Source organism: Engystomops pustulosus, chromosome 9 (genome assembly GCF_040894005.1).
Source record: "Engystomops pustulosus chromosome 9, aEngPut4.maternal, whole genome shotgun sequence".
Classification (NCBI taxonomy): domain Eukaryota; kingdom Metazoa; phylum Chordata; class Amphibia; order Anura; family Leptodactylidae; genus Engystomops; species Engystomops pustulosus.
In genome coordinates, this window is record NC_092419.1 from 78,117,976 (window position 1) to 78,145,683 (window position 27,708).

Below are 27,708 nucleotides of genomic sequence, written 5' to 3' on the forward strand. Positions count from 1 at the left end.
CGACATGAGATGCACTTTACAAATACTTCATTTTCGTGGGTCATTAGCTTATTGATGAGATTTTATTAACTCTTGAATGTATAGAGGAAAAGAAAATTGTCAATTTTGGCTTACTTTCTTTTTGTATTTTTTGGGGGTCGTACACCGTACACTAAAAGTGTATCTTTATTCTATAGGTCACTACGATTATGGTGATACCTCATTTATATAGTTTTTCATTTATTTTTACAAGTTTACTGGATAAAAACTAATATAGAGGAAATCTCATTTGTTTTTGCAGCGCCATCTATTCAGAGAGATATAACTAATATTTTTGGGTTGACAGAGCTAGTTTAGGGCTTATTTTTTACGTGTTGAGTTCTTTTCAGTGGTACCATTTTGGCGCACACAACTTTTTTGATCACTTTTTAGAACATTTTTGTGTAGAGATTTTATGAAAAATATACATTTTTGGCGAGTTTTTCGGGTTTTGCTTTTACGGTCTTCACCGAGCGGGTCCAATAATGTTTCTGAGTTATTGTACGGATTGTTACGGAGGCGGCGATACCAAATATGTGGGGTTTATTGGCGATTTTGTGGGTTTTTTTCACTTTATTGCATGTGTATAGGGAACTTTAACTTTATTTAATTAATTCTTTTTATTAAAAAAGGTTTTTATTTAATGTTTAACTTTTTTAAATTTACTTTTACAGGTTAGCTTGAGCGATCCACTGATCGCTTGTTCAAGCTATTCTTCACCTTACACCGTGTAATACAGGTGTATTACACTGTGTAATGTAACACACTGAGCATGCGGCGCATCCACTTTAAATGCCCCTAACACGCCGTTGTCCGATCTCCGATCGCGGGTGTTAGAGGCGGGTGTCGGTTATAATATATAGCTGACACCCACAGCTTCTGGCGCCGGCTCCATTCACTCCGTACCACTGCACTCTCCGCCCGGGCAATTCATTCTCATTGCGAATTTATTTGCCATCCAGCACCACCATTACATGACACAGTTCAACTTACTATTCATACTTCTAGTGGGACATCGAGCCTATCCAGTTCCCCAGCAAGATCTATGGATCGCCGGCAATTCCTTTCCCAATACATTCCTCTTTTTAAAACTAAAAAAAAACTCCACTCACTGCTTCTATTTTTATGAATTTTTATCAATTTTCTATACCATAATTTATACAAAATTGCATATATTGATACGTATTCTAGTCAAACGCTTCTTATATATCTGTATACGTTTTAAACATCTACTACTACATTCTTGCAGTTTCATTATTGTGTGTGAATATATACAAATATATTTTTATATATACATTTTCTGTACATTTTTTCCTTATTTATACTCTTTGTATTTTATGTCTTTTTGTAGTTTTTAACTAACTGGACCTGAAGAAGAGAGCAGTACACTCTCGAAACGAGTTGTCCACTATTGCAGGAAATAAAGAGCCTTATTTGTACCCAACTAGTCTGCTGTTTGGTAGTGCGCGTTTCAACAACCCTGTATTTTGTTCCACAAATAGATCTGTGCCAGAACAGCTTCACTCATACGGAGAGATTCCCTTAGCTTCCTATGCCGGCCTATCGACCACCCCACCCATTTCCAACTCCCATTTTTAAAAGCAGTACCCACCATTACTGTGAAAGTAAAGGGGAATTACAGTCCCCCATTCCACAGATCACAGCGAGTCACAGCAGTCAGGTTCCCACACAATCAGAGGATAAGTATGTTAATGAGAAAACCCATTCAATAACCAATAATTAGAATAGGTTATCAAAAATAAAAGAAAAATTATTAACTAATAAAGCACCAGAAAATGGTTTAGGTCTTCTGGGTTGGAAATTAAATAGGATCTCTCTGAGCTTACATTCAAATAGGTGACAATAAAAGAAAATACATCATGCACGCACCTGACATAAAGTGATCTTTTCTCACTGGTACGAAGGGAACCAGACCCAGAGCTCATACTGCTGTTCATCATTTGCTCCCGCAAGTCATGGATCTTTGACTCAAACCGACTATACTCTATAAAGAGGGGTGAAAGAAGGTACAAACAAAGGAGTTAAAGGTCTAAGCTTTTATAAAAAAAAATACATTTTATCTTCAAGCTCTTTAGTATAATTTCTAACTCCAGTACAATGAATGCAAGTAATTTCTAGGAGCAAAAAGCTACATCCCAATGAAACGGCAGTGAACGTTTTACAGAGCAACAGGGCCCCCTAAATGTTTATACCAATGTCAGTCACTTACAATGAGTGTTTAGCTTTGGCCAAAAGGTTCCATTTGTAACAATACAGCAATCAAGATTACAAAAAGCAGCTTGAAAAAATGTTTCATTATGTAAAGTGAAGCTTCCTTTCTTTTACCTCATCACCCAGACATTCCTGACCATAAAACAGCTGCAGATGGCAGGCCATGTGATCTTACCACAATCACCCTGCCAGGATCTTATGATAGAATTCATGATTATAAGATTACGGTCCTGGCAGGGCAATTGTTGATAGACATAAAGATCACATGAGCCTCCATCTGAAGCCACATTATGATCAGGAAAGTCTGGCTCATGAGTTAATACATGTGGTAGTACATCTTAAGAAAGCTGTATACATTGGGTTGGGGTAATGGTAGTAATTAGAAAAGTAAGTCCCACAGGGGAGCCGGGCGATACGCGTGGGGCATTCCTGCTCTCCCCAGCTTCTCATCTTCCACACTGTAATAACATGCTTTTTAACATCTTTTTTGCTCACCATCACTGCTTTAGAGTATACTACATACTTCACTATCTAGGTGCAGAGATGTCCACTATAAAAGATTTAATACTCTTTACAATGTACTTGCCCTTAAAGCTATTTGCCTAAAATCGAAATGTTTAGAATGCCATAAATTAGCCAATACTACAGTCTCCATCTCCAACATTATATTAGGAAAACTCGTCCAATCGCAGCAGAATAAAATAAAGCGATGTAACAATTACTCTGCTGAGTTCAGGGAGTGGATTAACCATCAAGTCACACGCAGATTAAATTGTGTTCTTCTCTAGAGGGTTCCCCGCTTTGCTCCCTGCTTCCACAGAGCTCTAGCGGTCACAGCATGCCCTTCCTCCTGTATACTTTCTGCAATCCATGCCTGATGAAGGTCTGAATTGTTTAAAGGAGATCTACCACCAGGATGAAGGCTTGTAAACCAAGCACACTGACAAACTGGTGTGTGCCCCCTCTGGCAGAAGCTACTCTTCTTGTAGCTTCATATGCCTTTGTTTTTAAGAAAAAGGTGTTTTAAAAATTATCCAGATGAGCCTTTGGGGCTCCAAGCTCCATTGACATCTATGGAGTCTGGAGCCGTTGAGGCTCAATTGCATATTTTGTGAAACCTTTTTAGTGTAAAAACAAGGTCCTAAGAGGCTTAAAGAAAAGCAGAACCTGCCAGAGGGGGTACTCACTAGTATGTCAGTGCTTGGTTTACAATTCTTTATCCTTGTAGTAGATTTCCTTTAAGACTCAAACGTTACACAAGTATTTTTTCTGGATTGCTATACAATTTACCCTAATAAAAGATCATCATTGAAAAATCTGTCATCATGGAGTGCCAAGTTACATGAAGAAACACCGGAGACTGGATAACTCCAAAAGCTCCCCCCCCCCCCTCTTGGGTGAAGGATCTCATTGATGCCACCTGGTGGCATCACATGTGTGGTACTGCCTGTTGAAATACTATAAACCAGTGATGGCAAACCTTTTAGAGAATGAGTGCCCAAACTGCAACAAGGCCCACTTATTTATCGCCAAGTGTCAACACCGCAATTCTAGCATTAACTTACTAAAATCTTCTTGCTCCGCGTTACAGATGTCAACTGACCCGAGGACAGAAAGATCATTGACAGAAGGAGGGAAAATTCAGATTGCCATTGGACTTCCCTTGAAAACTCACTAACCAGGAAGAATTGTGGCGCTAAGAGCGGGAGTTTCAATGGCGCCAATGATAATCCGCTCATGTCCACACCTTATCTTCCTGCAGTCTCAGGTAGACCCAGATGCTTCACTTGAAAATAACGTTGAGTGTGTCACGTCCTGGGCTACCTGGACCTGCAGGAGGATCTCAAGTCCTGTCTGGTAAATTCTGTGCTGGGGCAGCCCGAGTGCTCATTGAGAGGGCTCATAGTGCTACCTTTGGCACCTGTGTCATAGGTTTGCGACTACGGCTATAAACGTTAAAGATGGGAATAACCCTTTATAACTCAATTAATCCCATAACTATCCTCCTGGTGCCCCTGCTGACCTGTACAAGACTGGTGCTTGGGCGACTTCTCATCATAATCATGTGACAGCATGTGTCATTAAGAATGATTCATCATGCCATACTGTAGTACATGGACAGTGCAGAACTACCTTGTATTATCACATATCACAACTCAGCAAAGGGTGGCAGTAGGGGAGGGAGAGAACTTCTAAGATGGTTATGCTAAAAATAAATTCATTCCAGAAATTTTTGTGCATGCCTTGCATATCTGAGGAGTCCTGCACAATCACGTGTGGAACGAACTTTAAAAAAGCGTCCAAAAAAACTTCCGTAATCGATAAGCATCCCCGTGAGACACCTCTAGTCACTGCTGGTGAGAGATGGCATTATAAGTCTAAGTCAAATCAATAGACTGTCTTCCAGGGCAGGAGCTGTTTCTCCTATTAGTTGCACTCCTAGCAGTCTCAAGCCTGTGATACATATCAAACATTGTACATACTGTTGCCACTTATTTCCAGTGGGAACAATTTTACCGTCAATAAAACTCCATTCCTTATCTTCAATAGAGAAACATGCATAAGCACAGTTCTGTTACACCTGTCTGCACCACAATCACCCATTGTAAATGGATATAAATTCTGAAATATTGCAGAACAGTGCAGAATTTCGGAACCATTTTTACAGTAGCAACAAGGGAGGTGAGCTATAGGCTAATAAGAATAGCCCTGTCCACTACAATGAACTACACTGTTTCTATAACTCATATATACATGTAGCAAAGTCACAGAAACAGCAGATGAGCCACATTTGGCAATTAATCTAACATGTTGCACTAAAACAATGTTCATGTGCATGTAATCGCACTGACATATTTTAAATGTAACCCCAATATGAGTGCAAAATATTAGCCATGCTTTCACTGCCCAGAGCAGCTAGTGCACTCCCCAGTCGCCTCTGGCGATAATTAGCATATTAGTGGTGTTTGTGTGGTTTCCTCTGGTTTCCTCCCACACTCCAAAACATATTGGTAGGTTTATTAGATTGTGAGCCCCATTGAGGACAGGGAAAAGCTCTGTGTAGCGCTGCGCAATCTGCATGGGCTGTATAAATAAAGGGATTATTATTAGTTAGATAACGTCTTAGTTTAGGAAGTATATTAGAATTAGGTAAAAATAGATAAGGGAATAGAATGTTGCCAGCCGCCTACCACCAGATCTATCTTAATAGGTAGATTTCTGATGGTAGGTTTCCTTTAACATGTTGCAGATACTGCACCTTGAAAATCAATGCGGTGGCGAAGGTTCACATCACTGCTTATAAAGGCAGCAACTCCAATGATGTGAAAACGCTGCCATCTGCTGCGGTCACAACCATTGTGGAATTACCAGCCGCCAATCCCATGTGTGGAATAACGGGAGCTGTGGGTTAAACGCAGCACAGTGAAGACAGACGGATAATCTTCAGTGAATTATACGGAGCGCACGGTAGGTGGGATTTCTATAGCAGCTGCTGCAGATTCTTTATGGGAATTTCTGAACTTCATGTAGAAGCTTTGTTGCAGGTCAGGAGTAGAAGTCCTCCATGTATTTCTGGAGGACTAGTTATACTGTACACAGAAGCCATAACTGAGGTACTGAGTGCGTTTTATACTATGGTGAATGGGGCTCTCCACCCAGTGTAATTGGAATCCGGACTATGTTCACACCTGCGCTCCTTCCTCTCAGCTACTAACGAACACAAGAGTATAAAACCAAAGCCCTATAATATTTACGGATAGTCACCGCAGCTCTATTATCCCATTCACAGCAATGGCACACACACAGAAGGCTCGTCCGCTGAGCTCCGGACTCGCCTGTCACACAGGTGCCGCTCAGCTCTGACCTCTGGAGCAGCCGCACCCGCGTCACACAGCGCGCACCCTCCACCACAGACACTCATAACTATGTACCTGCTGACCTTCCGTATGGCGCGCCCGCCTCCCCACACGTATTACACACAAGGACACCGGTGACCGCTTCACTTTCCCGTTTGAACGCAGAAACAACCGAAAACCATAAAATCCCCGCCTCTTCCGCTGGGAACAAACAACCAACCAGTTCAGTCGAAAGTCAAGCAACCAATCGGTGTCCACCCGATTTCTGGCCACCAATCGGAAGAAAGTGCAAGACTGAGAACCAACCAGAGCGCAGCATTTTCCCGCCCACCCTGTAAGGCTGTGGCGATGCGCAGCGGAGTTGTCTGTAAGTCACGGTCACTACTAGCGGGCTATGTGCCAAGCTGTAATACAGGAGCACTGCAGAGCATGCGGGTCATACCAATACAACACACACGTAGGAATTGCTATTGTTTCCCCGTTGCTGGCTCGTACCCTTTGTGTACATGATAAGACCACCAGATATTCAGTAGCAGAGCAATCTAAGGGTTCTGTAGAGTGGAGCTTTTGTTACCTAAACTTATAGTTTTGTTTAAGTCATTTCATTAGAACTTTGAGAGGCTGAGGTAAAATGTAATGTTTTTATGAATCAGTCATCTAATGCAGAACAGGAGATTCTCATGATAAAGACATAGTTTTATACAAATCGCTGGTCAGACCACACATGGAATATTGTGCATACCTCCCAACTTTTGTGGAGGAGAAAGAGGGACAAAATGGCGGCGCGCTTCGCGCGCCGCGGCGATCTTTTTACCCACAGAAGCCACACCCTAGCCACGCCCCCTAGCCACACCCCCTGCCCACGCCACTGCTCATACCTTCAACGCATCCACTGGCACCAATGTATATTTATGTATATAATTGGGGGGCATATTCCACTCCCCCTAGACAACGAGCATGCCCTCCTAGACAACGAGCATGTCCCCCCCCCAGACAACGAGCATGCCCTCCTAGACAACGAGCATGTCCTCCCCTAGACAACGAGCATGCCCTCCTAGACAACGAGCATGTCCTCCCCTAGACAACGAGCATGCCCCCCCCAGACAACGAGCATGTCCTCCCCTAGACAACGAGCATGTCCCCCCCTAGACAACGAGCATGTCCCCCCCAGACAACGGGCATGTCCGCCCCCAGACAACGAGCATGCCCCCCCCTAGACAACGAGCATGTCCCCCCCCAGACAACGAGCATGTCCCCCCCAGACAACGGGCATGTCCGCCCCCAGACAACGAGCATGCCCCCCCCTAGACAACGAGCATGTCCCCCCCAGACAACGAGCATGCCCCCCCTAGACAACAAGCATGCCCCCCCTAGACAACGAGCATGTCCCCTAGACAACGAGCATGCCCCCCCCCAGACAACGAGCATGTACCCCCCCCTAGACAACGAGCATGTACCCCCACCTAGACAACGAGAATGTACCCCCACCTAGACAACGACCATGTCCCCCCCTAGACAACGAGCATGTACCCCCCCTAGACAACGAGCATGTCCCCCACCTAGACAACAAATAAAATGGTCAACGAGGGTGTGTCTGCGTTTTTTGTTCAATAAAATTTTCTGAAAACGGTGTGATTATTTATTTTTTTGCGACACTCTTCATAGTTTGCCGTAGTAGTGGTGCCGGCTAGGTGACGGTGCTCATTACTAAGGGCTGGCCTTAGTGTTTGCCTTAATTTTTTTGGCAAATTCACACTAACGCCCATACCATTACCCCGGTACCCACCGCCACCAGGGGTGCCGGGAAGAGCCGGGTACAAACCAGTACCTGACCGTCTATAGATGGTCAGGTGTTGGGGCGGCTGCAGGCTGTTATTGTTGCGCTGGAATAGCCCCCTAACAGTAGCCTATCCCAGCTCAGTAATGGCAGGCTGCTGCTGCTTTTTTGTATCAGGCTGATTTGAAAAATAGGGGCACCCCATGCCGTTTTTTCTTCAAATTTTTGACAAAAATATGTGTGGGGTCCCCCCTTTAAAGGGGGCTCCCAGGCTGTTTCCCCCATTTTTACAAAAAAATGGGGGGGGAAAACGGCATGGGGTGCCCCCTATTGTTCAAATCAGCCTGATACAATAAAGCAGCAGCAGCCTGCCATTACTGAGCTGGGATAGGCCACTGTTAGGGGGCTATTCCAGCGCAACAATAACAGCCTGCAGCCGCCCCAACACCTGACCATCTATAGACGGTCAGGTACTGGTTTGTACCCGGCTCTTCCCGGCACCCCTGGTGGCGGTGGGTACCGGGGTAATGGTATGGGCGTTAGTGTAAATTTGCCAAAAAAATTAAGGCAAACACTAAGGCCAGCCCTTAGTAATGAGCACCGTCACCTAGCCGGCACCACTACTACGACAAACTATGAAGAGTGTCGCAAAAAAATAAATAATCACACCGTTTTCAGAAAATTTTATTGAACAAAAGACGCAGACACACCCTCGTTGACCATTTTATTTGTTAGAAATGTCGGTCATAGACGTAATCCTTCGAATCCGAAGCAGTCCACAGCAGGCACGGTCCTGGAAGACAAAAATAACACAAACACACAAAAAAGGGCACGCAGCCACAGGGGAGGACATGCTCGTTGTCTAGGGGTCAGGGGTAGACATGCTCGTTGTCTAGGGGGGGGGGAAATGCTAGTTGTCTAGGGGGGGGACATGCTCGTTGTCTAGGAGTCGGGGGGAGACATGCTCGTTGTCTAGGGGGGGGACATGCTCGTTGTCTAGGGGGGGGAATGCTCGTTGTCTGGGGGGGGGACATGCTCGTTGTCTAGGGGGGGGGCATGCTCGTTGTCTTGGGGGGGGACATGCTCGTTGTCTAGGGGTCAGGGGGAGACATGCTCGTTGTCTAGCAGGGGGAAATGCTCGTTGTCTAGGGGGGGAAATCCTCGTTGTCTAGGGGGGGGACATGCTTGTTGTCTAGGGGGGGGAGACATGCTCGTTGTCGCAGTAAAGGGGAGGGGTCCTATGGAGCGCAGTAAAGGGGAGGGGTCCTATGGAGCGCAGTAAAGGGGAGGGGTCCTATGGAGCGCAGTAAAGGGGAGGGGTCCTATGGAGCGCAGTAAAGGGGAGGGGTCCTATGGAGCGCAGTAAAGGGGAGGGGTCCTATGGAGCGCAGTAAAGGGGAGGAGTCCTATTGAGCGCGCAGTGAAAGCCATAAAAAACACATTTGATATTTTCCTTCCCGCTTCCCAGTACAGGGCCTGGAATATTTAATACTGTCACTAGGAAGTATACTTTGTTACGCAGAAACAGGCCGCACACAGCTCTGTACGTGGAAAAATAAAAAAGTTATTGATTTTTGAAAGTGGGGAGTGAAATATGGAAACGCAAAAATCGTTCCGTCAGAGTAATGGAGCAGGCGGCCGTGTATGACCATTCTGCTCCATTACCGTCATAGAGCGATGACATGGACCTTATGTGGACCCCAACAGACCCCTCGTTTTCATGATCTATGGGGGTCACATCACTGAAACCCCCACACATCAGCAGGTTAAGCCCTGTCCTATGGATAGAGCCTAACTTGTATTTGTGGGAAAACCCCTTTAACCCCTTAACGCTCTGCGCCGTAGCTCTACGACGCAGAGAGTATAAGGAGTGTATGAAGAGGGCTCACGGGCTGAGTCCTCTTCATACAAGGTGGGGGGTTTTGCATGTTGCAGAAAACCCCCACCGCTAATAACCGCAGTCGGTCATTGTCGCCGGCAAAGTCTTTTTTACGATCGCTGTGCCCCCGAACGTCATCGGGGGCGGCGATCGTTTGCCGTGGTAGCCTCGGGTCTTCTTTTGACACGAGGCTACATGGCTTCTGCAGGTTCGTTACAATGAGCCAGAAGTATTGCAGTATATGGTAGAAGCGATCTGACCATCTAGGGTTAATGTACCGTAGATGGTCTAAGAAATAGTGGAAAAGAAAGAAAAAACAGGTTTTAAAAATAAAAAAAATTTATAAAATATTAAAAATTCTAATCACCCCCCTTTCCCTAGAACGGATATAAAACATAATAAACAGTAAAGATCACAGACATATTAGGTATCGCCGCGTCCCAAAATGCCCGATCTATCAAAATATAAAAACGGTTACGGGCGGCGGTGACCTCCGAGGCGGGAAATGGCGCCCAAATGTCCGAAATGCGACTTTTACACCTTTTTACATCACATAAAAAATGAAATTAAAAATGATCAAAATGTCGCACAGACCTCAAAATGGTAGCAATGAAAACGTCGGCTCATTTCGCCAAAAATGACCCCACCCCCAGCTCCGTGCACCGAAATATGAAAAAGTTATTAGCGTCAGAAGATGGCAAAATTTTTTTTTTTTTTTTGCACACATTCGTTTAATTTTTGAAAATGTATTAAAACACAATAAAACCTATAAATCCGGTATCACCGCGATCGCACCAAACCAAAGAATAAAGCTGAGGTGTTATTTTGAGTGCACAGTCAAAGTCGAAAAAACTGAGCCCACAAGAACGTGACATGTGCGGTTTTTTTAAAAAAAATTTCCACATTTGGAATTTTTTGCAGCTTCGCAGTACACGGCATGTTAAAATAAATAACATTACGGGAAAGTAAAATTTGTTACGCACAAAATAAGCCCTCACACAGGTCTGTACACGGAAAAATGAAAAAGTTATGGATTTTTGAAGTTGGAGAGCGAGAAATGAGAGAAAAACCCTGTGTCCTTAAGGGGTTAAGGGATTAAGTATATGGTACAATAAAAACAGAATAGAAGGGCACTGGGGGGATTAGGGATGGGGGCAGGGGGTCTATGGAGGAAAGTGTTTAACCCTTTAGCTGCTGCCTGCAGTCACTGTAGAGTACCTGTTATCACACTGCAGCAGCTGCACACACTCGGCTCTGCTTCATCAGACGAACTTCAGTGAGGAGCAGGAGGAGGTGGGGGCAGGGAGCTATTGATGTAGCAGAGCTGGAGAGCTCCTGCCTGCACGGAGGGGATGATGTAGCAGAGCTGGAGAGCTCCTGCCTGCACGGAGGGGATGATGTAGCAGAGCTGGAGAGCTCCTGCCTGCACGGAGGATGATCCCCTGGGGCTGCTGTGCAGGGGCAGTGCAGAGAACATGACACTCTGCACTGCTCCATCCATCCATCCATCCATGTGCCTGCAAGTGGCAGCCTGAGGACAGGGAGGGCTCTGCCTCCCAGGGGAGGGGATGGGGGAGGTGCCGGCTCTGCAGCAGACAGCCCGGGAGCTGGAGAGGAGGAGGACGCTGTACCCCGCCCCCTGGCTTCTCTGTATCCTGAGCAGGACGGGGGCGGGACTCGGGGGGGGGCGGGACTCGGGGGCGGGACAAAACGGAAAAATCCGTGAAACCGCAAAAAAACCGGGACTTTCACTTAACGGTCCGTGCAGGCGGGACAAGGGTTAAAAAACGGGACTGTCCCGCCCAAAACGGGACGGTTGGGAGGTATGATTGTGTACAGTTTTGGGCACCAGTGTATAAAAAGGACATAGTAGAGCTGGAACGGGTGCAGAGGAGAGCAACCAGGATTATTAGGGGAATGGGGGGACTAGAATACAAAATATGTGATTATTCATCTTAGAAAAAATATGACCTCATAACAATGTATAAATACCTGAACGGACAGTACAAGGATCTCTCCAAAGATCTTTTTATACCTAGGCCTGTGACCAGGACAAGGGGGCATCCTCTACGCCTAGAGGAGAGGCGATTCTACCATCACCATAGACAAAGGTTCTTTACTGTAAGAGCAGTGAGACTATGGAACTCTCTGCCGCAGGAGGTTGTTATGGCTGATAATTTGAACATGTTCAAGAGAGGCCTGGAGAGTAATTATATCACATCATATGGGAATAAAACTTTTCTTAGTAGTTTCTGTTGATCCAGGGAGTTATGCTGACCACCATTATAGGGGACGGGAAGGAATTTTTCCCGGCTTTGAGCCAATTGGTCCGCCTTGCAGAGTTTTTTTGACTTCTGGATCGATGCAGCATAATGTATAGGTTAGACTTAATGGACTGATGTCTTTTTCTAACCTTTTTTTACTATGATACTGTGACCTGATTACAGATTACATGTTTACATCAGCTACACAAGAAACACACTAATGACAACTCTGTTTTAGTTTTTATTATTGTAATATCAATGGTGCAGGTGCACATGAGTCAGTCCCATTTCAGAGTCAGCAATTATATGCTTCTATTCACCTTGGCAAACAAGTAGAATTCCCATAGGGTCAGCAGCAATAGTAATTTTAGGCGTGTTGGCTACATGGCTCATAAGATTTGCCTATACGCCATTACTAGTTGGGTTATATAGAACTAGTATATTATACTTTTAAATGTTTAGAACCTCCATTACTAATATAAGGTAAAGGGCAGATGTATCTTTTTTTTCTTAATTTTGCACATTCTCTAAAGCACATGGCGCACAGCTTTTCCTGCTCTGTACCCAATTCATCTTTGAACTGCACCTGGTGGCATATGTGGGTGCATGATCATTTATATGTGCAAATACACTTCACTCCCCACCAGCTATAGGAAACTGTTTAGTATGTGCCAGTTGTGCCAAAAATTCAGCAAATTTTTACAAATAGCACAAAGATTTCCACAAAAAAGGGCACAATTCGTCTAAAGTAAATCAGCCCAAGGATAAATCAAGGGGCAAAACTGCTTAAAAAAAGCAACTTGCGGGACTTAAAGGGGTTATCTGATAGATTTTAAAGTTCTGGAGGCGGGTTTGGGAGGGATTTTTTTTAAAAAAACAATGCTGTACAGGCGGTCCCCTACTTAAGGACACCCGACTTACAGACAACCCATAGTTACAGACAGACCCCTTTATGAATGCTTTACTATAGTCCCAGACTGTAATGATCAGCTGTAAGGTGTCTGTAATGAAGCTTTATTAATAATCCTTGGTCCCATTACAGCAAAAAATGTTTAAACTCCAATTGTCGACTTATGCACACAACATCCCAATTCCCGCATATCATGGTTAGAGTACTCACAACTGCAGTCATACATACATGCCCAGGAGGACCAAGTAGCATTCTCCTCCCCTCTTACTGCGTTTGAGGAACTATGTAGCTCCCCCTCTCCTCCGATACATGTAATCTCACAAATATATGTTATCTTACAGGAGGAACTACATCCTGGAAACCCTAGTTACATAGACAAATGGCAAAGGGATTTAGGTACTGAATTTACTCAACAGGACAAACAGAAAATATATGTCTTCACTCACAAACTCTCCTCGGCATGCGCTGCTCAGGAAAATTTTTTAAATAATTACTAGATGGTACCGGGTCCCGGCAATTTTACACACATTCTATTCCACCGTCCCTGACATCTGCTGGAGATGCGGCGAGCCGGGTGGGACGATGCTACATATATGGTGGGACTGCACAGGTCTAAAACCCTTTTGGGAAAGAGTATTCTCAACTTACAGGTTGGTCTCTGGCCGCTCTGTCTCCCCCTCAGCCAAAATCGGTCTCCTATCTATCCTCCCAGGCACAATAGGAACACAGAAAAAGGGCCTCTTATGTTTCTTTCTTACAGCTGCCCGAGCGGTTATACCTCGGCATTGGAGATCTACCAATACGCCCCCTTTTACAGAATAGATTCATGAGCTTTCAAATATTTGCCGCATGGAGGTGAACCAGTCAATGGAAAAGTTTACGCGCATTTGGCAGCCTTGGTTTCTATTCAAAAACACTCCAGCATACGCCCAGCTATTTACTGATCCGTCATAATGTGTCCCCCCCTTCCCCGTGATGTCTCTATCCCTTCCCCTATCTTTCCTCTCCCTTTCAGTCCTATCTCTTCTCACCCCCCCCCCTTGCCCTTTAACTCAAAACTGAACCTGCTAACGGTTTCTACCCACTAAAGAATGTAACAGGGCGCCCATAAGGTCGCCTATTTGGTTTTATTCGCTTACATTAACTCAATGTTCTTATTGTGTTCTCTACTTTTCAAGTGTGTTATAGTTCACATACTCATATTTTTGCTAAGCAATGAATATATCTTACTGGGTCTCTAACATGTCAAGCTGACTCTGTCCACAAACATTGGAGCGTGACGTAGTCACATTGCCGGACGGACACTTTCTGATCGATTACTCTGTTTAGGTCCTGCGTGGCCAATTTTGATACTGATTTGTTACAATTGACAGTCTCGATCTTTTGTATTTTGGTATGTGAACTTCATTGCTTCTTAAATAAACTATATTGAATATAAACTCCAATTGTCACTGGGGCCAAAATTTTTTTGTCTGGATCTACAATTATAAAATATAGTTTTATATATATGCAGTCCCCGGGTTTCGTACAAAATAGGGACCGGAGGCTTTTACTTAAGTTGAATTTGTATGTAAGTCGGAACTGGTATAACAGTTCTTCCTGTGCAAGCCCTCGGCCCACTGACTGGTAACTAAGGAAGCTAATGCATCCTTAGTTACCTGAAACCTCTGATACTGTGTGTATATATATATATATATATATATATATATATATCAGAGGTTATATATATATATATATATAAATAATTTTTTTTTTAATTTTGATGTGTATTACATGAGATTGTCCATATTGGACATATTGTAACTTGGTCTACATTTGGTTATATTGGATGCTTTATTATTAAGAGGTTTTTAAACATCTGAAAGAAAATGCTTTAGGAAAGTACCTTATCTATGATGTGTAATATATTAAATTCATGTCTATGTTTTTTAAAAAACAATATTCATTTGTACCTAATAAAAGTGTTTTTTTTCATAAAAAACTATTTTTCCACTGTTTTGTACTCTTATTCAATACACGCTAAGTATATACTGTACTTACCTGAGTTGAGCCTTCCTTATAACGACTCATGGCTGTACTAGCTCAAAAGGCTGAATACTTATGACCATGTGATTATCCAGTATTTCTTGTTTAATAAACTAGCAAAAATATCTACATTTCTGTGTTTGCCTGTCAAGATGGGGTGCAGAGTGTAGAATAATGAGCAAAATAAGAACTTTATTGAGCTTTCCAATTAGCTACAGTGAAACTTAGAGTGACAAATGTAAAATTTAACCTTACTGACGTCCTATCAGGTCACATGCCAGCAGCAGGTGTATGAAGAGGGCTCACGGGCTGAGCCCTCTCCATACAAGGTGGGCGTTTGCTGCATATTGCCCCCTTTTCCTAGAACTCATATAAATAAAAAGGAAAAATAAACAATCTTTTCAGGCATCGCCGCGTCCCAAAATGTCTATCAAAGTATAATAAAGCTTATTCCAAGCTTTTAACGGAAAATAGTGCCCAAAGTTGAAAATACCACTTTTGCTATTTTGAAAAATATAATAGAAAGATAAAAATATAATAAAATATAACAAAATCTATAAAAAAATGATCAAAAGGCCACACAGTGCTAAAAATAGAAGCATTGAAAACGTCATCAAAAGTCACAAAAAATGACCCCACCCACAGTTCTGTACACCGAAGTATGAAAAAGTTATAAGCGCCGGAAGATGGCAAAATTGAAGATGTTTGTTTTTGTACAGGAGGTTTTTGTAAAGACATTATTAACCTATACAAATATGGTATCTCCGTGATCACACCGACCCAAAGAATAAAGTAGACATGTCATTTGGGGTGCACAGGGAAAAGTGTAAAATCCAAGCCCACAATAATATGGCACAAAAGCATTTTTTCACCATTTTCATTGAATTGGCATGGCATGAAATATTAAATAATGTCACTATGAAGTGCAATTTTTTTACACAGAAAATAAGCCATCACACAGCTCTTTACATGGAAAAATAAAAACAGCTTTTTTTGAAGGTCGAGGAAAAAAAGGGAACACAAAAAGGTAAAAGGGCCTCGGCGTTTAGGGGTTAAAGGAGTTTGAATAGTTTCTGTACCCACTGTGCATATGGTAAAATAAAGCGCTCACACATTGATCTTATTAACTCTAACTATATTATTGTGTCTAGCAATATTTTAAAGTGCTATATAATAATGGGGTAATAATAAAGATGGATTCAAATGTTTCAATTTTTGTTGCAGTTAAAGGTAAACCACCAGTAAAAATGCATCCAAAGGTGCGACAAAAACACATTTATTTCTTCTGTATGTTTTAATACTGTTTAACTGCACCTCAACAATTCCAGGTAAAAACACCTTTATGTGTCTATGGGTTAAATATTTAACTGCATTTTTCTTGCAAGAAATGTGGAGTTATTTTACACGTGAAAATCAGGAGTCCAAGGTTGTCTGTGCCTGAGTATAATGGAGCTCTGTGTTCTGTGAGATGGTCATTTGTAAGTTAAGATCACAAGCCGTCCAGTCATCTCAGGTAATGTTACTGTTCAACATAGCATAATGCCGAGCAAGACACTATAAGCCAGGGCTCAGAAACCTTTTTGGCTGAGAGAGCCATGAACGCCACATATTTTAAAATGTTATTCCATAAGAGCCCTACAACATGCCTCCCAGTAGCTTGGTAGCCCCAGCACATGCCTCCCAGTAGATAGGTAGCCCCAGCACATGCCTCCCAGTAGATAGGTAGCCCCAGCACATGCCTCCCAGTAGATAGGTAGCCACAGCACATGCCTCCCAGAAGATAGGTAGCCCCAGCACATGCCTCCCAGTAGATAGGTAGCCACAGCACATGCCTCCCAGAAGATAGGTAGCCCCAGCACATGCCTCCCAGTAGAAAGGTAACCACAGCACATGCCTCCCAGAAGATTAGTAGCCCCAGCACATACCCCCAGTAGATAGGTAACCACAGCACATGCCTCCCAGAAGATTATTAGCCCCAGCACATACCCCCAGTAGATAGGTAACCACAGCACATGCCTCCCAGAAGATTAGTAGCCCCAGCACATACCCCCAGTAGATAGGTAACCACAGCACATGCCTCGCAGTAGATAGGTAGCCCCAGCACATACCCCCAGTAGATAAGTAGCCAAAACACATGCCCCCAAGTAGATAGCTAGCCACAGCACATACACCCCAGTATAAAGGTAGCCACAGCACATACACCCCAGTATAAAGGTAGCCACAGCACATGCTTCCCAGAAGATAGGTAGTCACAGAAAAAAAAAAAAATGAATATTCACCTGCGCTCCCTGCAGCCAGCTCCTCATCGCTCCAACACTCTTCTCTTTGAGCCAGGCTAAACAATGGCGGCTGGGTCGCACAAAGGACGTAGGCAGGGGTAACATAGCTGCCTTGTCCAGTGATAAGTCTAAGACACACACACCAGGCATTGCTGCAGCCATCTGTCTGAGAGCCAGATGCAGCCAACAAAAGAGCCACATCTGGCTCCCGAGCCATAGGTTCCCTACCCCTGTATAAGCTATAGCCATGGAAGACTTGGTTAGGACCTAAAATACTGCATGATGAGCGCTCATCTCTCCAGCCGGAGCAACAGCTTTTCCTCCTTTCCACCTGTGCTCCAGCGGTCATAGCACCGCATCTCTTCTCCATTTCTACTTATTATTAGAGATGAGCAAGTATACTCGTCCGAGCTTGATGCTCGTTCGAGTATTAAGGTACTCGAAACGGCTCGTTGCTCGGACGAGTATTTCCCCTGCTCGAGATCGAGCATTTAATTAAAAAAACACAGTGAAGAACAATGAAGAATAGAATAAAAACAGTGAACACTGTGAACACAGGATCATTTAAGTGAAAAACACAGTAAAGAACACAGTGAAGAATAGATTACAGATGTTCGGCACATCTGCTTACTTGTCGGAAGATACGCGCGGAACGGTGCGAACAAAATAGTATGTGAAGAACAATATATATGCGTGAAGAACACATTGAAGAACACGGTGAGCAGGACAGAGACACCGGGGAGCAGCACAGAGACACCGGGGAGCGGCACGGAGACATCGGGCAGCGGCACGGAGACATAGGGGCACGGAGACATCGGGCAGCGGCACGGAGCGGCACGGAGACATAGGGGCATGGAGACTTGGGGGCACGGAGACATCGGGGCACGGAGACATCGGGGCACGGAGACATCGGGGCACGGAGACATCGTTGCACGGAGACATCGGGGCACGGAGACATCGGGGCACGGAGACATCGGGGCACGGTGACATCGGGGCACGGTGACATCGGGGCACGGAGACATCGGGCAGCGGCACGGAGACATCGGGGAGACTTCAGTGGAAGAAGAGCTGCGGATCCCGGGACAGCGTATCTCCCGACAAGTAAGCAGATGTGCCGAACATCTGCAATCTATTCTTCACTGTGTTTTTCACTTAAATGATCCTGTGTTCACTGTGTTCACTGTTTTTATTCTATTCTTCACTGTTCTTCACATCTGCTAACTTGTCGGGAGATAATATACGCACGGAACAGTGAAGAATAGATTGCAGATGTTTGCATACATCTGCTAACTTATCAGAAGACATTCTTTTTCAATTAATTAACACATTTTATTCCCGAACCATGGTCCCTTTGAAAAATGCTCGAGTCTCCCATTGACTTCAATGGGGCTCGTTATTCGAGCATCAGGAAAAGTTCGTCTCGAATAACGAGCACTCGAGCATTTTAGTGCTCGCTCATCTCTACTTATTATACCTTGCAATCCGTGCCTGATGAAGGTCAGAATTTATAAAACCAAAACATTTCAAAATAATAATTTTTGTTGGATTGCTATACTGTTTATTCTGGATTAAATAAATTCTCAATATTTGACCTATAAGGAGTGCCACGTTATCTTTTCTCTGTATATATGGTGTAGTAACCTACTTGTGTACCCATATACTCCAAAACATCAAGTGACGTGTATTTTTTTCCAATATAAGAAAATAGATTTTAGTCTTATTCAGGTGCACGGAGATCCATGGTAACGATAAAGATGATCCATATTTCTCTTAATAAACAAAATTAAAAAAAATGATGGCCTACCCTAAGGAAAGGTCTCAGTAAGCTCTTTAGGAGCAAAGATGTTTCTGACCTTGCAGTTTAAGGCCCCTTCTACCCTTGCGTTTTTCATGTCCATGTTCTGTGTGTGCTTTTGACATGCAGAACTTGCATTACACTCTGACCCTTTTTTTTTTTCCAACACTCTGACCCATTATAATCAATGGGCTTTTTCAGACTTGCATTCTTTTTCACGCACCCACACACGTTTTTATTAATGCGCGTTTAAATCTCAGCATGCTCTACTTTTGCAAGTCACATGTGTGAAAAACGCACCATACAAGTGTATGGAGATGCATCAAAAACATCGCACTCTGAGACACATGCAAGTGCAATGCATTTTTAACGCATCAATCGCCATAGAAAATCAAGCTGTCTGAAAGTCAGAATATTTCTAGTTGCCCATGGCAACAAATCACAGCTCCCCTTTAAAATATTCATGAGCACTGGAAAAATAAAAGCTGAGCTGTGATTGGTTGCCATGGGCAACTAGAAATATTCTGACTTTCAGACAGCTTGATAAATCTGCCCCATAGACCTCGGTCCTGAGTCCTTTTCACATGTGTTATCCGCGCATGAAAAACGCATTGAAATTGCATTGAAAAGGTGCGTGAAAAACTGAGACACTGAACAAACTCTGACTGAAAACTGATTGAACTCTGATGAAAAATGTCAGTTTTTCACTGACCAAACACTGATCGCACCCTGATCAGACTCCGATATTTTATGGAATATTTTAGTAATTCACAAACAACCTACAGTCTATGGTAGAAAAGCATTGTCAATACAGGCTCAATACTGTGGAGGAAAACTATTAATCATAAACAAGAAACCAATAAGTGCAATTACACTTTAACTAAACAAATTTATGTAAAATAAAATACTAATAACTTTGCCACATATATCATACTACATTCCAGAAAGTAAATATTGTCAATATTATTACAGAAGAAACCTATGAAAAGACAGATACAAAGGTCACAGCAGTCGTGTTCAGCCTGTGTCTCAGTCTCCTCACTTCCACACTCAACCATCAAGAATGCATGAGGAGACAAACGCACAAAGTCTTATGCAGTGGTCCAATCCCGCACCCCGTACCTCCTGGGACTCACACCATGCTGCTAGCAGGGAGCCAGGTAATGTGAAATGATTCAGAATGCTGGCAAAAGCAGTTTTAAAATCAGCAAAGGATATTGTCAAGATAAAATTGACATTCCTATTTACAGGTTCACTTTAAAAATAACCTCCACAGTATAGGGATAAGAGCACTACAGATCATATTCACTACATGCAACTAACACTTTCTAAAGAACCCAAGAAAAATATATGGCTGCCAGTGCCTGTGCAATATATTTTCATGTGTTATGTGTGTGTCTCCCTGTTAGACTACTTTTTTTGGTCTCAAAAGCAACATGACACATAAGGCTGCTCTTCATCTCGGGGTACGATGAGGGTACAACGAACCCCTGTTGTCCTGATGCATGGGGGAACCATTACTGAGATCCCCACTGCTCAGCAAGTTATCCCCTATCCACTTGTATGTCACTAGAGAACCACTTTAATCAAAATTCCACTCTAGTTTCCTAGTTACACTCATAGAACTTAGGATCTTGTTGTGCTAAATTAGCATTTTTTGTGTGGCTTTTTGGTAAAAAATCTGCAATTCCACTCCAGACATTAAGATCACATGTGCCACATTTATGAAGAAGACACCCTAAAAAGGTGGAGTACAATACCTGCCCAATCATAAAGCTGTCCCACTATGTATCACTCAAGTCATCAGCATATTTTCTGCTAATCCAACTTTGATAACAATACAATTTAGCATAGGAAAAACTAATAATAATGTTCAAGACCCCCAGTACGCTCAAAAAAAGACTGATCACAAAATAAAGCAATATGCATAGATGTGATATAAAAAACAAACTACAGGCGGTCCCCTACTAAAGAACACCCGACTTACAGATGACCCCTAGTTACAGACAGACTGGATGTTGGCAATTTACTGTACTTTAGCCTTGGGCTACAATAAACAGCTATAACAGTTATCACAGGTGTCTGTGATGAAGATTTATTGTTAATCCTGGTTCTTATGAAAATCCAACATTTTTAAAATCCAATTGTCACAGAGACCAAAAAACATTTGGTTGGGGTTCCAATAAAAATATCATAAAAGATAAAACTATGATCTATATAAGATAAGATATAAAGTTATACTCATGCCCTATAATTGTAGAGCAGTCTTACCCAAAGGCTTTGAGGTTGCAAACTAGGAATGGGACAAAGCCAAGCGACCATGCAGGGAATGGTGGCCATAGACTCTATCATATCTTGCTTGAACCTCAGAATAAACTCCCACCAGGGGCGTAACTTGAGGGGCTGCAGAGGTTGCGGTCACACCAGGGCCCAAGAGGTTTAGGGGGCCATTATGGTGTCACTTTCCCATATGAGAAGACTATTACTATAAACCATACATTATAGTTGGGGGCCTGGCACAGACTTTGCACCGGGGCCCATCAGCTTCAAGTTACGCAACTGACTCCCACCCAATCAACCCCCATTCCTTGCCCTAAAATGTGTGGGGGATCTCATGCAAGGACAGCTGCCTTGTTTCTAAGGGACAAAGTGGCTAAAATTATCTTCGCACAGGTAGATATTTTAATAAATGCAATTAAAGAAATGTTTGAATATGTCAGATAAATTAAATGTGAATGTCCAGATAAGAATACTCCTTTAACACACTTTAGATAAATCTGCCAAAATGTGTATCACTCAAGCGATCAGCATGTTTCATACTAAACTTGCATTCCCTTTACAAACCACCATTCATTTTATTTCAGGTTCATATTCCTTTACCCACCACGGCAGCCTACGGATTGACTGCTTGCCATCCACTTCAAAGAGAAATGTGTTGCCAGCAGACATGATGTCATTGATGCCTACCTCTATTCCTGTTTCCCACACCCTAAATTGTTGCTGTGAGAGAATTTTGTATGTTTTACTTTTACAGATTTCTAATTTAAAGCACAAAAGAGAACTATGTGAGAATGTAATGTTGTACAGTAGTTGCTTATGTTCACACACATAACTGTAGTGAATTACTAATGTGCACACAGTATGAGAGGGAACATGCTTCAGGTATGTGTCATGGGCACATATTCACTCAATGAAGGCCAAAAGAGTTAGTATGTACTACAATACTTTTAAAAATATAAATGGGGAATCCCTCTGACACAATGGCATACGATAGCTGTTCATTTTCTTGGCAGGTATCTTCCTCAAGGGTCCCATAAATGTGTGCACACAGCCCATTTATTCTAAGTTATAGCTATAAGGACAGAGGGCGAATGTATCACTGACTATTGTCTGCTACTGAAATAAAGTAATGAACACATTGCATATCAGCATTCCAGATCTAACTATTCCCAACATCAACTGTTTATAGACAGTCGGCAGGTAACAACATATTTGTTCTTTGTTAGTCTTAACCACCAGAAAAACAGTTAATGGTCCCTCCATTAGATTAGACCACCACTGTCATTAAATTTGTTAATTAACTTCAATCCTTAAATTGTGTAATATTTTTGCTTTTGGATCTTAGTGTTTTCCATCCTGTGACTGCTGGGGGCACGAATTGGCTGTGAAAGTCATGTGACTAAAAATATTCATTACATTGCCATCACATGGAGGTACACAATGGGGCACATGCATCATTTGTTTTCATTTGCGACTATTTAAAGTTGGCTAAAGTCGGCATACTTTAGCAGTGCTATGTATCTTTCTACTTGCTCCCTGTTTTATAGATCTCTGCTGTCATCCAATAGAAAGCTTCTATGTTTACTTCTAGTGAACAGAAATCTGACCATGGTCACACATGTGCACGGTTCTTTAGTATACAGAGAGTAATCAGAGCTGTGTGGTATAATGAGCTGCGCACCTGTGTGACCATGGTCAGATTTATATTTGGATTCATGGGAAAATCCCTTAAAAACAAACCTATCACCTTTGACAATATTCGGAATACTGTCACTACTTCATAAAACTCTATTTCACATTACCTGGCTCCCTGCCAGCAGCATATGTGACCAGCGAAAAAATGCTGTTCCTGGTGACAGGATTGCTTTAAAGTGAAATATGTAAATGGCTCTTACCTTCAGGTCGGTATTGTGCTACAATTGTGACTGTTTGTCCTGCCCGTTTAAGAGCGGCAGCAGCCTGTTCATGTGTTGCGCTGCGTAGATTCACTCCATTAACCTAAAACAGGTAACAGGAAAATGCTTTTTATGTAGTAGATAGTCACTAGGAACTATATACATACAGAGGGCTTAGGAAAAGAATTTATGCAAGGTGTATCAGTAAATTTTTTTTGCTATAAAACATATTTGTGAATGTCTCTTAGTAAGATCAAGTACATTTGGGTATAATGAATCATCAAAAATATAACAATTGACTTACAGAGAGGATGCGATCACCACGACGCAGTTCTCCACTCAGGTCTGCGGGTCCCCCAGCAAGAATGAAAGATACAAATATTCCTTCTCCATCTTCTCCACCAACAATGTTAAAGCCCAGTCCTGTAGATCCTTTATGTAGAATGATCTTGCGTGGTTCCCTGGAGACACGACGAAAAGACATGTCTGGTACTCTGACTCAAGAGTTAGAGGTATGAGAAATGACAGGACTATTAAGAAAAGTAAAATACAAAGGCTATGTCCAACGTAAGGAAGCTGAAGTGAGAAACATCTGTCTGGACCTCTCAAAAAGGTATCTAACTATAAGTAGAATACAATCGGGAATACAGATAAATTATGACAACAACAGAAGGATGTTGTAGTCTGTCCTGTATCAATGGCTAGATGAGATGGAAGCTGAATATAGAAGGTGCTGCTAAGCCGGTCTGACAAGTGCTATCAAAGGAAATCACTGTCTAATGAAACCTCCCGACAAGTTTCAGGGCAGGAACAACTATGGATTGCAACACGACTCATCACATCTGTTTTGCACTTATGTGTAACCCCCTTAACATTAAAAAAAAATGTAGTTCTTATAATAAGTCTTATAGACTTCCTATTTTGATAATTAAGATTTTCCCCTATTCCTCCTTCCTAATCCTACCTCTCTTTGTTTGTCTTGTGTGCCTGCAGATGTCGCTTGGAAGATGCAACGCTTGGTGGTCTTCGATAGGACATAGATGAAGAGACATTCACTGTAAACATGAGGGCGGTTCCCAGACTTTGCTACCACCTCTTCTGTTTCCCTTTATTATACAATGCTACCCTTATTCTTCCCCTTGTACCTATTAGCCCCAGCTTTCTGTGCTTAGCCCACCCGATATCTATCTATTCCCTGTCCTTTCTTCAGCTTCTACAGATCCTCATGGTTCAGGCAGCTTTGAGGTCTCTCTAGCTGTGGTTTTTGAACACTTAGTTTCTCTCTCCCTTTCTCACTGACACATTCTTTCTCACAATACAAGTAGGGTGTTGCTAACACCTCTTTTCTGTTTCGTTGATTTAACCTTTTCCTGGGTGTTTCTAATCATGCAGAGAACATTGAAGATTTCTATGTTTCTATGGATCTGACTGCGACAATGTGAAAACTACAGTATGTGTCTGTCAAATGCAAGTACAGGAATGTCTCTTGGGAGTGTTTGTTAGCAAGGGACAGAGATCTCTAATCTGTCTGACACATTACAAGCTTTTAGTTACAGGGTTCAGTAGGATAGTTCACATTCCCATCATTCCAAGTGAATTGACTGTCATCTGGTCACGACTTACAGAAGTGATGTCATCACATCACATGTCTCCCAGGTTGTACCAAAGCCACTGTTTTACAATGGGGTGGAATGACAGCTGACTAATTTGTGTCGCTTGTTATTCTGCGCCACCCTTACTTATTTCCCTCCTCCACGTGATCTTTCTCCTTACACACCTATTTTTCCTCACAATCGTTTTTCCTTTTGCTAGCTTCACATCTACTTCCCACAATCATTTGTCTTATCCCTATGTGCCTTTTTTCTTTCCATGCGGGGAGCATAGATATTTTCATGCACATCTGTCCTGAAAGCATTCATTTATTCATAGAAGTTGTAAGTCCATATCATACGTAAAATAGACACAAGCGAAGACTGCTGAAATGAGTGTAAGACAGTGGTATATTGATATGGTAAACAATTAGTTGTTTATGATACTATAAATTTCATTATTGGCCACCAGTGCTCAAAAATCTATGATGGCAAGTAAAATTTTGACATCTTATTACCAGTCACCAGCAATAAAACTGTCATACCTCCTGCCTTCTAGAGAATAAACAATTTACAGCCCGTTGCCCACTTATTGTTCACCCTACAGAATAATAATTGTTTTTTGCACAGTATAAAGTCCCCTTAAGCTACATTTACACGACGTATGAATGGCCGCAAGCTTGTCCCGTGGGCCAGCAATGGTCGCACGAAGCGATACGATGCACGCGTCTTTCCCCGTGTTACAGTACTTTGCGTTGTGGATCGCTATGGAGAGGGGAGGGGGGTCACACACAATGCAATATCTCCTAAGTGTCTAATGCAGCCCCTTAATGCCCTCGACATAATATAATGCCCCTTTAGTGGTCTGACACAGTAGAATGCCAGCTATTCGTGACATGTACATGTTATAAAGCCCCCCTTAGCACCCTTACACTGTACAACTTTCTTTCAGTTATCCCCACATGGTATAATGAGACCTTGTCACACCCACACTGTATAATGACCCACGACAAAGTAGAATTTCCCTTCTACTCCAAGGGAGAAAGTCATCTGCTCCCTGCTTCAGCATTATAATCAACCTTATCTTAGTAATCAGGACACATTATAGAGTTGTGGTCCAGACATAAAACCTAGCAAGGACAGTGGGATAGGTTGCAAAGTATGGTGAAAGTTTTGTCCACCATTTACAGTATTTCATGTTTCAGCTTACACACATAACATCAAATCTCAATCATAAAATGTATCTCCTACACCATAGATTTTTTTTTCTCTAAAAACAAACAATGCCTCAATCTCAATGTTGGTGGTTGTGTCTTATTATGCTGTGCTTCGATGTACATGTTAATGAAGACGTAGGGCTGTTTCACACTACCGTCATCAGTGTGAAAAACAGACCACGCATGTCTTCTGCATTTCCCTAGCCGACCAAGGCCATGTAAACCGTACTTACAGCATCATAGTGAGATGATACAGTCAGCTCTGAATGCTACTGTATAGCTGGGCCCGAGAGGTTTAGGGGGCCCTTATAGTGTCACTTTCCCATATGAGAAGACTATTAGTAAAACCATATATTATAGTCAGGGACCTGACACAGACTTTGCACTGGGGCCCATCAGCTTCTAGTTACGCCACTACTGTATAGTGTACTTATCTCACATGAGTACAATGTGGTTAGAGTGGCTGTGGTCAGTTCAGGAAATGTGGATGGCAAACAAACTAAGTTTCTCCAACTGTACAGGGTGAAACCAGATTGAATCCACTTTTAGGCTGGGTCCACATGGGCAGTAACAGCAGGTGAGATGCTGGCAGATATGTATCTGCTGCTTGACAATAACTGCTGTTTTGGCACATATAGCTTGCAATGAAAAGGCTGAAACCTGTGAGGGACACACAGATTTAAAAGAAATAGAGGCAGTCCCCAGGTTACATACAAGATAGGTTCTACAGGTATGTTCTTAAGTTGAGTCTGTATGTAAGTCGGAATTTTATCATTGTGACCCCAGTCAAAATTTTTTTGGTCTCTGTGACAATTGGATTGTCATCAGAACTAGGGTTAACAATAAAGCTACTTCATGCAACTGAACAGAAAACGAACATGGCCTGATGCAACAAATGCTGTATTACAAAAATGTTTAACAAGAGGGCATTGCCTCTATGGGTGAACAACTCTTCTGGAAACAACACTATACTACAGAACTCAGGGTGACTATGGATTTATAGTAACACACTGCCTGTACATTCAGATACCAACACCATTTCTATAGAACCAGTGTACATTTCACTGACAGAATGGAGAACCAGTGTACATTTCACTGACAGAATGGTTTGATGAATTGTTTCAAGTTTCTGGAATCTTAGTACAAATCATTTACATTGAAGCCATGTTTATTCACACAGACTATACAGTATACCCCCAACTATCAATAAGGCCACATAAATTGTTTTTTTTTGTTCTAGAAGTCCTTTATTTGCTCTGGATACTATATTACAGTTCTGCACTTTAGAAAACGAATTATTATCCTATGTGTGAGTTAGTCGGATATTAAATTCCCAGCATTCATCTCGAAAACTAGAGGTTTGCAAAACCGGTTTAACTGGAATTGGTCATAGTATCTGCTAGGTACATATAAGTCTCCACTTATTCTTCATTTAACTAGGTGATCCCATCTAATTACATATTACAGTTACAATAAAGAAGGCTCCATTGCTTAATTTTAGAGTATAACTGCAGTTCAGTAGAGACAGTAGATTAGAGGAGTACCTGCATTTAAACTATGTTCTCAAAAACAAGAGCACCAAGAAAATGGGACATTTTCAAATATTGGAAAATATTGGAAAAAGCATAAGCAAGGAAAAAACAATAAGCTATGGTAACTAGTACTGTAAGGCGAGCAATAAATGAGAAAGA

At 42.5% G+C, this 27,708-nt stretch overlaps 2 protein-coding genes across 10 annotated transcripts in view; one reads left to right on the plus strand and one right to left on the minus strand.

Moving 5' to 3' along the window:
- Window positions 1-1,441, plus strand: part of TEX11 (testis expressed 11) — a 285,428-nt gene extending 283,987 nt beyond the window's left edge. Inside the window, exon 31 of the mRNA XM_072125889.1 lies at window positions 1,370-1,441. The gene's annotated coding sequence lies outside the window, so the exon portion shown is untranslated. The remainder of the gene's footprint in view (window positions 1-1,369) is intronic.
- Window positions 1-27,708, minus strand: part of DLG3 (discs large MAGUK scaffold protein 3) — a 178,696-nt gene that overhangs the window by 17,375 nt on the left and 133,613 nt on the right. For 6 of the 9 annotated variants that reach the window (XM_072125899.1, XM_072125898.1, XM_072125902.1 and 3 more), the window contains 3 exons: window positions 23,516-23,672; window positions 23,212-23,314; window positions 1,909-2,023 (listed from right to left, as the gene is read on the minus strand). In XM_072125899.1, the coding sequence (XP_071982000.1) occupies window positions 1,909-2,023; window positions 23,212-23,314; window positions 23,516-23,672 (375 nt within the window). Of the gene's footprint in view, window positions 1-1,908; window positions 2,024-6,182; window positions 6,323-23,211; window positions 23,315-23,515; window positions 23,673-24,175; window positions 24,292-27,708 lie in introns of those variants that run through there. The other 3 variants (XM_072125904.1, XM_072125907.1, XM_072125906.1) reach the window with 3 other exon arrangements.